Below are 15,002 nucleotides of genomic sequence, written 5' to 3' on the forward strand. Positions count from 1 at the left end.
GTCCGTCTCTTGTCCTCTCTATAAATTGGTGTAACGAATCTGTGTGACCTACTGTAGTAGCCCCAGTACAGGGTTTGAGTGTATTTCCTGGGGCGCAATTCCCCAGGTGGCGTTGTTGGACAACTTCCCCCTTCCCCCACGTTCCGCCACACTAGCATCAAAATTGCTATTTTATAAACACTAAGAAGGCTCAACACAACATGACACTTTGCTCGTAGTATCACCAGGGTCTCTACACATGCAATGAGAACATTGTTTGTGTACACAGAGTTTACTAAAAATAAGGTTTTTAAACTGCTCACAACACCTGGCTAATGACCATGGCTAATTGAGGTCAAGCTAGCTACAGAGCTTGCTTCACTTAGCTCTTTAGCAACCTGAACTAATGAAACAGACCTAATGAAACATCTGAAATGTCAACAGTTCAATAATCATGCAGATAAAACAACACTGGACACTATCAATTTTGGGAGAAAAGCATAACTTTACTTTACCTGCTCTGGTGAACACATGGACTGGACTTGAGAAGGGCACATGTCTCCTTGACAGAAAATACTGTTTCATGCTGTTAAATTACATTTTCTTATTTTTTTTTACTGAGCATTAACTGTTAATTTACATGTAAGCATGAATATTTAACAGTGTTTTACTATTATTTACAGTAAATACAGTAAGATACTGTTGTAATCCACAGTCAATTTGTAGCAATTCAGTATAAATACTGTTTTATGCTGTTAAATTTCAGGTATCTGTTATTGTTAAATGACTGATTTAACTGTTAATTTACATGCGAGGGATGAATATTTAACAGTATTTTACAATTATTACAAAATACAGTAGGATACTGTTGTAAATCCATCGTAAATTTACAGCAATTCGTTACAGTGCAGATCATCCTGTCCAATCAGCACGCAGGACTGTGTTCGTGCACACACAGAGCCCCTCCCCCCTCGGGTCATTCCTCTATCACAGGGGGGAGGCGGAGGGAAGTAGCAACAAGCTTCTAATTCCTCGGTTAAAAACTGAAACGAGGAGGTCCAAAACAACCACCAGAAATCAGCTCTTAAACAGCCTCAGTCCACCATTGGAAATGTGAAACTGGCCCTAAATTAACTGATCTGAAGTAAGTATTTCTCTTGTTTCTTGTGTTGCTGATCTTGACCAAATACAACTAACTACCAGATCTGGAGTAGCCACAGGGGTGGCCAATGAGATTTCAGGGGTAAGCCCCTGCTCTAGACATCAGGACACGCAGGGCACGCAGGTGACCTGTAAAACACTGTTAGAGTATCAGGAGCAAATGTAATGTCCCTGAAGAGGGATATGTGAAATAAAAAAAGAACAGACACAGTGTTGAATCCTTGCCAGCTTCATTAACAGTGAACGAAAAACATCATCTACACATATTACATTCACATGTATTCACGTCTTCATTAACACACAATAATGAACACAGAACATTGTATTCATAGTGCGCACACATACTCATATACTCCACATTAATAAATAGTACCAGTGAGTATACTGTACATGTTCTCTACACACACGCGCGCGCACCCAGTATTCTTTCTGACGTAACAGACTACTCCGCAAGCCACAGGTGGCTAGCTAGCTAGCTCATAACGTACGAGCAGCTACACGGGGACTTAACAACAAATTAACATGCAAAATAACATTCTCCACACGACTTCGCTTCACGTCAGGGTATACATACATTGTAATTCAAATACAGCACAACCACATTATGCAAACCGTGTTTGTCGTACCTGAAGAGGGATATGTGAAATAAAGAAGGAAAGACACGGTGTTGAATCCTTGCCAGCTTCATTCACAGTGAAGCATCGCGCGGCAAGGGCTCCCCCTTCAGGCCTGTAGACAAAACTAATCGATCATCGAACGCATATCCAAAGTGCCTAATCAATCATCGAACACACATCCAAAGTGCACTGTAATGACTTTTTAATCACTGTACACATGTTTTATCACCTCAAATTAATTGTAACTGTTTTTAACTCTTGAACACATCTTTATAACACCTCAAATACTTGTAATAATTCTTTCACTCTTTTTAATCAAATGTCACTAACATATTTATTAGTATTTATTCTGTTTTAATCACACAATTACCCACACATGAAATCACACTATCACACAACCACGTACAACAGCGCTATGTTCAAATGAAGCAGAAGCATGATCACAGTATAATATCAAGATGATTACAGTGAAAGGAAGAAAAGCTATAGTTTGCTACAACAGCATCACAAATGTGTAGTTATGGCAATAAATACGAGGAGTGTAAAATGTTAACAAATTTGTTTTATCAAGTTTGGAGGAAGAAAAGACGACAGAACATTTGACTTAAAACATTTAACTTTACATAAGAAGAGGACGAAGTCATGGTGAAGTCACCCTTTGGGTTGTAGACTGTGGTTTTGAAGCATTTTGGTCGTTACCCTCTTGTAATTTTAGCAACCAGTGAAGGAAGTGACCATATTTGGACTGTAGAGGAGCAACAGGTGGATCTGATGAACACAAGCACACTGCTCAGCCAGGCCTGAGCACGATGATGTCATCACGTCTCAATGCGACACACACATGGCTTTACGTAGTTCCCAAGAAGTGCGGTCATCACAATGGACAACAACATGGAGAATATGACAAGTCACGTCTAGGAAACTCTCAACCGCTGCATCAGAACATGTGAGTGGAGCGTGATCAAATGGGGAGCATTTTGTAGAGAGAGCAGAGCAGCATTTTTATTAGAACAAGATGGAGCGTTGCTGGTGTCCCAGTCCACTTTTGTTCCGGTATGTGTGAAGCATGAAAACAATGCCAATGGAAAATCAATTAGAATACTTTTTGATGGTGGACACATGAATTAAAGGCTGCTAGTGACATAGTAGTAAACAGCGATGATCGGGCAAACAAACACAGGACTTTCATCCACAAGACCGGTGTTCGTGTCCCATGTTGTTGTAACCGAACTAAGAGGTGTCCTAAACCGAAATGTGTGTCCTTTTTATAAACCTAACCAGGGATGTAATCCCTCAACCTGAGTTTTGTTGCCTAAATCCAACGTGCATTTGAAAGTGGTGCTGAGAGACACTCAAAGAAAGGGAAATTCATGTCGATCAATTAATCAATAGAATATATTTCGGGATTATTTCAAAAACTGCAGTGCTGTCTTCTGTGGTGCATGGTGGAGTTTAAAATGCAAAAGCTTAAGTGGAAATTCTCAAATGTAAAGCTTCAATTATCAAGATGAATGAAGAAAAGGGAAACATCAGATATGCAACTCAAAATGGGAAATGGGGAATCTTAAATGGAATTATTGGCATTTTTTTAATTAGATATTTTCCATTTTCAATTTCATTTATTTCAATGTCATTATACATTTGAAATCATCATTCTGTAATGGGCTTTTGTCACTTTCCTTTTTAAATTCAAGTATGGCCGGATTATTCTGAGAAGTGTTTTTGAATTGTATCTCTTTTACATGTTTGTTTTGGACTTTAACGTCAGTATTTCTTGGATTTTTTAAATGTAATTATGACCAAATGCAGCGCTGCATTGGGATTCCTGGCCAGGACAGTGAACGTGGTGGGAGGGGCGGTCAGCAGTCTGGGGTCCAACATCCTCTCCGCCTCAAACCCCCCCCCTTACTTCCAAAGCCTCCGGACCCCAAATCCTCTCCATGTGCTCTTTAACGCCCTTTCCATAGAGCAGGGAGCGGCGAGGCGAGGAGCAGCTGAAGGGAGACATCGAGCTCGCAGCGCGGAGGCGGATTTGGTGGAACTTGTTTGTGCCCTGGCCCGGTATTCTCCGTTAAAGCAGGAAGATTGCTTGGTGCAGCTGCATCGGTGAGAAGGCTCGGGAGGAGGTGAAACTGCGGGATACGATGAGCGAGAAAGAAACGGCGGCGGAGAAGATCATAACAGGTAAGCTGCCTTCTGCTCTCTCTCGTTATCTGTGATAGGAACCACCGCGGCTCTCTGGTGTTTCGGTGCGGTGAGATTAGTGCGCTCATTACCGGTGAATAACGGTGCTAACGCGGGGCGACGGGCTGCGCTGGTGGCTTTCCAAGGGCAGCCGCAGTGTGCAGGACCTCGCCTACCGGCCTGCACGCAGCGGCGCTCTCCGCAGCAACATGGCGACGCTGCAACTTTATTGCTTTGCCCCGCGCTCGCGTGTCCGGCTGGGCTCGGCTCGGCGGTGTTGCGGAGCAGATGTTCGGTTCTCCGGAACGGCGCAGAGTTTGGTCACGTGACGCACGTCCCACCGGAGTTCTGACTCAATGCAGCAAAAAAAAGTCTGCACCATGTCCTCAGGTAACGCAGTGAGCATCAACGCCCAGCCCGAGCCCGGCTCTGCTGGTCTGGGAACAGCACCGAGCCGCCTCTCATTAATACACGTAAAACCTTTGGATGTGCTGGCAGATAACTTTGATATCACTTTCTTCTGGATGACGAGCTCTAAAAGCATGAACGCGCATTATTCCTCGTCACCGTGTTCCAACGCTAAACAAAAGTCAGCGCTTTACGTTCTGCGGGTCATTTCTGTAGACCAGCCATTAGGTTCCAATGAGGCCCAAAGATTCCTGTCTGGCTGGTTTGCAGAGCTTTAGGAGGACTCGGTTTTGGCAAGGCTCCAGTGTTATGTAAGGGGACTGGGAGAGGGACTGCAGCCTGATGGGGTCCTGCAGGGATCAGAGCCAAACACTTTGTGTGACTTAAACCTCTGAATCCTGACTGTGCACTATTGAGTTTTTCTTGGTTGTCATTGCAGCATGTTATTTAAAAACATAATTGAAGTTGATAACTTGAAATTACTAATTACCGTAACAACATTTCACAGACAACAAAAGCTGACTTTCTTCATCCAGCTGGATCGGTAATAAATAAGCTTGACAACTGAAGAAGTGGATGTAGTCATGATGACGTTATAGGATTGTGGACTACGGTTCTAAAGCCTCAAGTTTGGCATTTTTGCCGTCGTCATCTTGGATTGGACCAGTGAAGGAAGTGACCATATTTGGACTGTGGAGGAGCAACGGGTGGATCTGATTAACACAAGCACCAGAGCAGCACCCTTACTGGATCTGGATCCATCTGGATTCTGGTGTGCAGCTGTTAACAAAGTTAGCTTCATAATTCAAGGTCAACTTTACAGCTCAGTGTTAAAGTCATCTTAGGGCCCTTCCATACAAAGACGTTTTTTGTGCATAAACGCAGAAGTCTTGTGCGTTTTGGCCGGCCGTCCATATGGATCCGGCGTTTTCGCGGCCTGAAAACGCACTTTTTTTAAACCAGCTCTCAGGGTGAAAAAGAAAAAAATGACACCCCTCCGTTTCGTGTTCTTTTTCATGTAGACGGCAAAAACTAATACGATGGCGTCATCGCCCCGCCCCTCGATCCTTGAGCCTGAGTTCTTCCCCCGCGACGTCTCGTAACAACAACAACAACGGCAGTCTACGTGCTTGAGATCCTGCTGCAGCAGATATTCTGCTTGTCTGTACAACGGCGTATCAGGGCCACTCTAACAAAAAACCGGAGCAGAGAGGGGGGCAATATTCCGGGACTTTTTTACGATGCTACCAAACAACCGCTAGCTAACTCCCCATGAATGTAGGCATTTATTTGTCTAATTAATCCATCCCAACGTGTGACAACGCCTCGTCAAGGTCCTTAGGGTGACGGCTGTTGATGCTTATTGTTGGTTTTACTGCTACGGGACAAATTGTCATCTTATGGGTGTTTATTGATCGGGTGGAGATTGGCCGTTCATCTTCTTGACCGGCAAACATCCGGTCAAGCTCCGTCTCTTCAGAGCGCCACATAAGGGCCTGGAATATGTACTACAGCGCACTGAGTCGTTTTCAGTGGATTCGTCTGGATGCAGATTTTCTTGAAACGACGCCAAGGCAAAACAGAGAAAAAAGTTTGTTCTTAGTAGCTAACTGTATTGGTAGCGTGGTAGCAACCTGTCAAACAAAGTGCATTATGGGGAACTGGCGGTTGAAGATGCTACTTTGCCTCCGTCTCCCCTGTTTCTGACCACGCTGGTCAAAAAGTCAATCTGAAATGGATTTCAAAGAACAACTGACAATGGAGTTAAATAAATGTATAAATAGAGTGCCACATTTATGTTCAATCAATTGATGAATTAAATTCAAATGAACCGATCATTATTATTGAACTGAAATAGATTTACAAGTTGAAACAACAACTTAAATGAATGCAGAAATCCAAATGCACCAAAGTAGGAGAAGGTTTACACAACAAGGGATGTTCTGTGACGTTAGAAGAACACATTTTATTTTTTCTATGTTCATTATTTCCCCAATTCTACAGCAGCCTATTCCTATTTTGTAACTTGGAAGAACACGTTTAAACAGATTGTTAATGTGGTTACTTGTGTTTAAAGGTAAACTTCAAAGTTGTAGTTTGATAAGTGATGAGCTGTGTTTTCTGGGATGTAATTGTCACTTAGTTGTGGAGGCAGAGTTTTTACATAATGCAAGATGAGCTAAGTAGATACAGTGGCACCATGTGTAGCCTGAAGATAGCTTAATGTTGCTCCTTGATGCGGTTTCTTTGACTGACTGGGATTATTCCCATGCGGCACAAATGCATCATCACCATGCAGACCACACATCTCCCCTGCAGTGAAAGCAAACTGCATTCATTGGCAGCAGGATGTTGCACACACTCACATGCCACATGCTATCTGCTGCAACGGCGAGCTTGACTGATCACATTATAGGCTTAACGTCATGAAAGTGTCCGTATCTAATATTATTTACTGGGGCAGTCAATAACCTCATTTCTGTTTGTTTTGTGTTTGAACTGCAGTATTTTGAATGATAAAATCTCCCTTTTGTTCCTGATGAGTTCATATTGATGTCAGACTGAATATGAAGCAAGTATGCCTTTAAATGTCAAACATTCAAAGGGTCAAACATGCGTGTTTGTTGTCCCACTTGTCCACTAAAAAGGATGTAGACTGTTGGAGCCATACTGGGAGCTTTTGGATTGAGATAAATTGAGCTATTTTGAGTAATGCTGTGTCCAACACAAACTGATTTATTGTACTCTCCTTGCATGCGAAGTGAGTGCAAAGATGCAAATTCAGTTAAAATATTTAGCCTGGATTTTTTTTTCAGGCTAAATATTAGTTTAGTTACTCTTCACTGACATTTCTAGACCATTTTGGAGTAGATGTCACGTTTCTGTATTGCATTGTGGTGGCAGAAAAATGGCAGAAACTGACGATTTCTTCAGCTTGTTGTGTCGTAGGATGGCAGATCAGGAAAGAAGATCTCTTTTATATATTTTATAAAATACTGTCATTGAAGACTCCCTTTGATGGTTGAAATCCTCCTGAATTCTGGTCTCTGCAGCTCATTTAATTAGTTTCTCCTGTTTATCACTGACAATCACAAATCAATGATGGAGTTAATAACCATAAAGTAGGCTTGGGCGGTAATACGGTAATACGGTAATACAGTATACCACGGGTCTTAAAAATAGCAACGGTATCAGTTTCAATGCCGTCATTAAAAAAATGCAATGCACTTATATAGGAGAGAGAGAGAGAGATGGCGAGTCGCGCACCGAGTGACCTGGTCTCAAAGAAGAACACGACTTCTGCAGTTTGGCAGTATTTTCGGGTTCCGACGAAGTAGAGCTTAGTTCGGGCCCAGAAAATCAAGCCCGACCCGAGCCTGTGCGCGTTCTGTCCGAACCCGGACCGACCCGACACATTAACTGTAATTAAGAGCCCGAGCCCGATTTCAACCCGACAATTATTTTTCATGCATGAGGCTGTTGTATGTGCATATCCATGGGAAGTGGGGGTGCGGCTGCACCACTACTCAGTCACTAAAATATACAAATAATTTTATAGGCTACGTTAGTGCCGCGATTAGGATATGACTGGACAAAGCCGACACGTATGTTATCGCCTCCTCCCACTAGTCACTTGAAATGATCCCGTACCTCTGACTTTCCTGATGACTTGCTCAACGTTAATTGTCCTGTTTTTAATTCATCCTTTATGTCTCCAAGTTCCATGTTGCACTTTAGCGCAACTCCTTTATTCTTTGATTTAGCTGCACAGAACGGAACCGTTATGAATGATGCGTGCGCAGTATGTGTAGCGTCTTTTTTTTTTACTTTGTGTAACTTTGTACACATTTCTTACGTAGACCTACTCTGATAAACATATAACCAATAATATTTAATGTTTATGCCTAGCCTTCTCCTCAGATTAGGGGAGAAGGCTAGGCATAAATGCAATGATAGAAAAAAAGAAAAAAGAACGAACGGGTGTAGGTGTCGGGCCTTTAACTGGTCTCTTTCTTCTTTCATTCTGTCAGAGAAACAGACTTTAACACAACGTGTTCTCTCAGTGGAAATGCTGCTCCTGATTCCAACTAAACAAAATGTTGCAGACCATACATTTCAGTGTCATGTAGACTGGAGTAATTCTGTGTGTAATGCCAAGGACAGTTGCTCAACGCTTGTTGCCATAGCAATACAAGGTCAAGACCTTCCTTTCATGTTGTTATATGAAGCTGACAGAAATGATCATCACTAATATAACTCATGCATTAAGGTATAACACACAGAGCGACACACAGAGAGACCTGCTGTTAGTGTGAGTAACGTTACATCCTGGTGCCAACACACAGCGAGACCTGTTGTTATAGTAACGTTACATCCTGGTACCCAACACACAGCGAGACCTGTTGTTATAGTAACGTTACATCCTGGTACCAACACACAGCGAGACCTGTTGTTATAGTAACGTTACATCCTGGTACCCAACACACAGAGAGACCTGTTGTTATAGTAACGTCACATCCTGGTACCCAACACACAGCGAGACCTGTTGTTATAGTAACGTTACATCCTGGTACCAACACACAGAGAGACCTGTTGTTATAGTAACGTTACATCCTGGTACCAACACACAGCGAGACCTGTTGTTATAGTAACGTTACATCCTGGTACCCAACACACAGAGAGACCTGTTGTTATAGTAACGTTACATCCTGGTACCCAACACACAGAGAGACCTGTTGTTAGTCTGAGTAATGTTACATCCTGGTACCCAACACACAGAGAGACCTGTTGTTATAGTAACGTTACATCCTGGTACCCAACACACAGAGAGACCTGTTGTTATAGTAATGTTACATCCTGGTACCCAACACACAGAGAGACCTGTTGTTATAGTAACGTTACATCCTGGTACCCAACACACAGAGAGACCTGTTGTTATAGTAATGTTACATCCTGGTACCCAACACACAGAGAGACCTGTTGTTATAGTAACGTAACGTTACATTCTGGTACCCAACACACAGAGAGACCTGTTGTTATAGTAACGTTACATCCTGGTACCCAACACACAGAGAGACCTGTTGTTATAGTAATGTTACATCCTGGTACCCAACACACAGAGAGACCTGTTGTTATAGTAACGTTACATCCTGGTACCCAACACACAGAGAGACCTGTTGTTATAGTAACGTTACATCCTGGTACCCAACACACAGAGAGACCTGTTGTTATAGTAACGTTACATCCTGGTACCCAACACACAGAGAGACCTGTTGTTATAGTAACGTTACATCCTGGTACCCAACACACAGAGAGACCTGTTGTTAGTGTGATTTTTTAAACCTAAATTATTTTATTTTAAAAAGCGGTATTTTAGCTATGATGCAGCCATAGTCACTACACTCTGGTCTTTATTTTATTTACTTTAAATGGACAGTGTATATATAGAGAGATATAGATAATTATTTTTTATATCGTATATATATTCTTATGTTTCTATTTGTCATGTAGTACAGAGTGTTTTTTGCTGACCCTGTGATGCTGTGTCAAAATAATTTCCCAGTCAGTAATTCTTTTCCATTCTATTCTATTCAGGGAACTATGACTTCATTATAATGCTGCTGATAGCTCCCAGCTTTTTGTGTCACGGTTATGTTGAAAGGTTCAATTCCACTTTAAGAGTTTGTGTTAGTCTAAACCTTTTGACACTTTTTAAACTGCAGACAAACATAAAATATACAATTCCAGTATCATTGTCTGTCTCCAGATTGTTAATTATCGGTATAGGCCCTGAAAAAGTAATATTCCTTGACCCCTACATTTGATATCTATATATATTGAGATCTATAAATAAGGTTTTGCTCTATTACAAAATGTGTTGATAATATTGTATCATATGAAACAAAGCAGGTTAACGAGATGGACTCTGTGTTTCTAGATGGGTTGGTGGGTTTAGTCCCCTCCCACTCTGGACAGTCTGCTCCTCCCACTCAGTACAGATATGGGGTTCATCGTGCCATCAAGTGTGACGGGCCGACCTAGAATGGAGGTCTTTTTTTTATTATTATTTTTTTTTTATATTATTTTATTCCCAATATGTAAATAGTACAAGGCTTCCTGATTGCTATTTAACAACATAAAATACAAATACAAATGAAGATTTTGAGGAAGCAAAATAATATTGAAGCACAGAAAAAAACATTTTTGAAACCAGCTCCAGTGTTTCCCCTAGAATTTTTTTCAGGCCCGGTGGTACCCACCGAAAAAACCCTAAACAGACGTGACGCGTGGGATGGTGTATTGGTGCAGTTGGATTAAGTCAGGTGGCACAGCAAACAGTCTGCAATTCTGCAATTATTATATTTGCATTCAACATTTTTGTTGAACCAGAGTGTATTCAAGGTTTTCAAGGATTCAAGGAGAGAGTGACTTATTAAGGTGCCGGTTGATGGAAATGATCCAAAATTAGGGGCCGGAAAAATATGGCTGGAATATAATGAGCATCACATTAATAGCTACAGATACTGTCAAACACTATAACGACATATGAGTGCATAATGTCTTATTTTATCAAGTAAAATATAAGTTATAGGTTTACTCAACAGCCTGATAGTTCATAGAAATTCAGGTAGAAATATGTTAACTCAGAGTTCACAGCTTATCAAAAACAATCCTTATTTTATCAACATAGGCTGCCTAAGGGCGCGATCAGTAGCGTGCCTCGGCATGATTGTCCCAGGGGGGTCCACCGCGGCTTTGCATTCACACTGCTCCAGCCCAAACGGGCTTTGGCCCGTTAGCCGGTTGTACGTCATCACGTCCTAATACTACACACACATGGCTTGATGTTGTTTCGAAGGAGCGCCGTCTCTGCATATATTCCTATTAAACACTTGACTTGACCTGCATCAACGCATGTGCGCACGAGCGGATCTGTGCGAGCAGGCAGCGCGAGCGCAGCCGATTTTGGACGGAGACACACAGCGGCATTTTTATTATAAATGTACCGGTCCGGTCCGGTTCCGGTCCCGCTCACACCACGAGTCTGAAGAGTGCAACAGCTTATCAAAATACAGTGTCAACTTTCCGAGTTTAGAAAGTAGGAAGCGACATCGTGGTGGTTTAACGAGGCAGAACGGCATCAGAACAACATCAAACTCATAAAGTAGCCTACACGAAGAAGAACGTAGCGGGAGCGCGCGGCGAGGATTGTTGTGGCCGCGCGTCTTGCGGAGCAAGTCTACTGTGCTGCGCGGAGGCGCTCCTAATGTAAATGATTATTGATTTATGAATGATTTTTTTTTGACAGGCCTGTACAATGGTAGGGGAAACACTGCAGCTCTCAGGGTGAAATAGAAAAAAACAGCAACCCTCCATTTCGTGTTCATTTTCATGTAGACGGCAGAAATGCATACACTGACGTCATCGCCCCGCTCCTCGACCCTTGAGCCCGACTCTTCCCCCACGACGTCTCGTAACAACAACAACGGCGGCCTACGTGCTCGTGAACGTGCTGCAGCAGATATTCTGCTCGTCTGTATGACGGCGTATCAGGGCCACTGTATGAAAAACAACAGAGCCGAGAGAGGGGGGCAATATCCCGGGAGAAAAGTCGCAGATATGCTACTTTATTACGATGCTAACAAACGACCGCTAGCTAACTTCCCATGAATGTAGGCATTTATTTGTCTAATTAATCCATCCCAACGTGTGACAACGCCTCGTCAAGGTCCTTAGGGTGACGGCTGTTGGTTTTATTTATACGGGCTAAATTGTCATCTTATGGATATTGATTGATCGGGTGGTCGGGTAGATAGTAGCTGTAGCTTTCACTTGTTACCATAGCAACGGCCGGTCAAGCTCCGTCTCTTCTTCTGCGTTTTTGGTGTATTTTTTGTAGCAGAAACAGCGCCACATAAGGGTCTGGAATATGTACTACAGCGCGCTGAGTCGTTTTCAGTGGATTCGTCTGGATGCAGATTTCCTTGAAACGACGCCAAGGAAAAATGGAGAAAAAAAGTTTGTTTTGGTACATGTGGACGGGGCCTGAGGGTCTGAGGTCTTTTGGAGGGCTGAAAGGGAGTGTGCAGTCACTGTCACTGGTGTGTCAAACTGAATGACTGAACTGAAGAAGGGTTAGAATGTGAACTGGTAACTTGTGAGAAGCTACTATGAGAAGCGTCTGTTCATGCAATGTTCAAGTCGGTCTCTCTCTCACTATCAAAATAAATCAGCAATGTCAAAAATAATCATTTAAAACAGATCTTGTGTGGTAAAACATGAGAAACGACACATTTTTCACCAACCGTAACATAAATGGAACCAAGTGGATCCATTCACTACCGACCCACGGTTTGCTCACCCACAATGCAGTGAGTGAATACGCTTCATACATACATTACCATGAAAAAGAACATCTTGTTTCAGCCCCTATGCTTTCATTAAAAGCTGTGATGAGCTAACGACTGCCCCAGCTGACCCAAACAAAGCCCAAACAGGATGATGAAATGGCTCCGAGTGTTGAGGGGAAAGCAGGAGGCCATTCAGCATTGTGTCATGTCTCAGACATGAACCATGTGGAGGAGGAGGTGATCTGTGGAGCAGTGGGAGGTACAGGATGGGGGAGGTGCTACTCACAGGACATCAGATATAGGAGCTGCTGAAGAGGGAGGGAGGGAGGAAACGGCACCCATTTAGAAAAGGAAAACAATGTTTAGAAGCCTAAATATTTTTAGTCTCATTCTGTGGACACATTAAATACTTCCTTCCTACCAACTTTATAGGTTTGGATCTTTGCACACGGCCTTCTGCAGTGAGGTGGTGAATGGTTTCATATGTTGCTGTGGCATGTCAAGTATGTAAATTAGCATTCTGTAGTGTTGGCTCTGTTGTAAAAATCAAAGTGGTGCATTCCTTCTGCTTCATCCCTGAAGCTTTCCCACATTCAATTTATATAAACTCCATATTTCTTCTTCTCCTATGCAGTGATTTGTTGCATGGCTGTGTTTCCTCCCCAAAGGTCTCTTGTTTACGTCACTAATGATTTAGTGAAGGTAAACGTAGAGTCTACACTAGTGTTGCACAGTATACCAATACTAGAGAGATACTACCGCAATACCCTGCCGTAACTAGAAGTATGGAGGCAACAAATTAAAGTGAAAATATTCAAGCAGAACACATAATCCACCAAAGAGCCTGTTTCTTCATCAACATCTCACAGAACGCCAAAGTGCTGCTTTACCAAACACGTCTTATTAAACTCTCTGGTTGCCTATATGAAGTTAACTATCACAGAAACCACAGACAGCCAAGTCTAGGGAACACCAGAGTACTGCACGTCATTTAAATATGAACATGTTTTTAAATATCAACTCTTTTAAGGGAGTTGTTAGAATTGTGTTTGAGCAGGAAAGTTCCATTTTGTCGTGTATTATTCCATACATTGCTGTGGTGGCGTATCAATATTGGTGTCCAGATATTAAAGAAGGGTATCATATCAAAGTCACAATTAGGGAAGTCCCAATCCGATATTTGGATCGGATCGGCCGCCGATATTAGCAAAAAATGCATATCGATAGCATATTCCAGTTTTTTCCCCCAAAATCCGGTCCGCGTTTTCCAGCACACCTAGCGCACACCTCGCGACCTGTCCAGCATCCCCTAAACAACAACAAGATGGACTTGTGTGCATGTCCAGTGTTTCCCCTACCATTGTACAGGCCATAAAATCAATATGCCAAAAATAAGCCACCTATCAATTCATTCATAAATCAATAAACATTTACATTAGGAGCGCCTCCGCGCAGCACAGTAGACTTGCTCCGCAAGACGTGCAGCCACAACAATCCTCGCCGCGCGCTCCCGCTACGTTCTTCTTCGTGTTCTCATGCGCTTGATGTTGTTCTGATGCCGTTCCGCCTCGTTAAACCACCACGATGTCGCTTTCTACTTTGAAACACGGAGTTGACACTGTATTTTGATAAGCTCTTGCACTCTTGGTGTGAGCGGAACCGGACCGGTACCGGAACCGGACCAGCTTCCGCGCTGCCTGCTCGCACAGATCCGCTCGTGCGCACATGCGCTGATGCAGGTCGAGTGTTGTCGATAAATATATGCACTCCTTCATAACAACATCAAGCCATTATGTGTAGTATTAGGACGTGATGACGTGTGTACGGGCTAAAGCCCGTTTGGGCTGGAGCAGTGTGAATGCAAAGCAAGGGACTGTTGAGTAAACCTATAACTTATATTTTACTTGATAAAATAAGACAATATATGCACTCATGTCGTTGTAGTGTTTTACAGTATCTGTAGCTATTAATGTGATGCTCATCATTTTCCAGCCATATTTTTCCAGACCCTAATTTTGGATCATTTCCATCAACCGGCATCTTTAATCTTTAATACATGCTTGGATCGGCCGGTATCGGTATCGGCCGATACTTAAAGCTACAATATCGGTATCGGATCGGAAGTGCAAAAAGCTGGATCGGGACATCCCTAGTCACAATTGTGGTATTTTCTTTTGGTAACACTACAAATACAGATGTTGGTATTGGTGAACTGGTCAGGCCATTCAGGACTTTCCCTCATAGACAAACACTGACAGCCAGTTTGCAGTATCCAGTCCCTCTGACCTCCATGTCATTGGGG

General features: G+C 42.7%; 1 protein-coding gene across 5 annotated transcripts in view; it reads left to right on the forward strand.

Annotated features, from left to right (window-relative positions):
* Nucleotides 1-3,699: 3,699 nt before the first annotated feature.
* The window catches only part of hspa12a (heat shock protein 12A), a 57,508-nt gene continuing 46,205 nt past the window's right edge, over nt 3,700-15,002 (forward strand). For 2 of the 5 annotated variants that reach the window (XM_084021638.1, XM_084021640.1), the window contains exon 1: nt 3,700-3,941. In XM_084021638.1, the coding sequence (XP_083877764.1) occupies nt 3,902-3,941 (40 nt within the window). In that variant the 5' untranslated portion in view covers nt 3,700-3,901. The remainder of the gene's footprint in view (nt 3,942-15,002) is intronic. The other 3 variants (XM_084021641.1, XM_084021639.1, XM_084021642.1) reach the window with 2 other exon arrangements.

The sequence above is a fragment of the Eutrigla gurnardus genome (genome assembly GCF_963514095.1).
Source record: "Eutrigla gurnardus genome assembly, chromosome: 11".
NCBI classification, from domain to species: domain Eukaryota; kingdom Metazoa; phylum Chordata; class Actinopteri; order Perciformes; family Triglidae; genus Eutrigla; species Eutrigla gurnardus.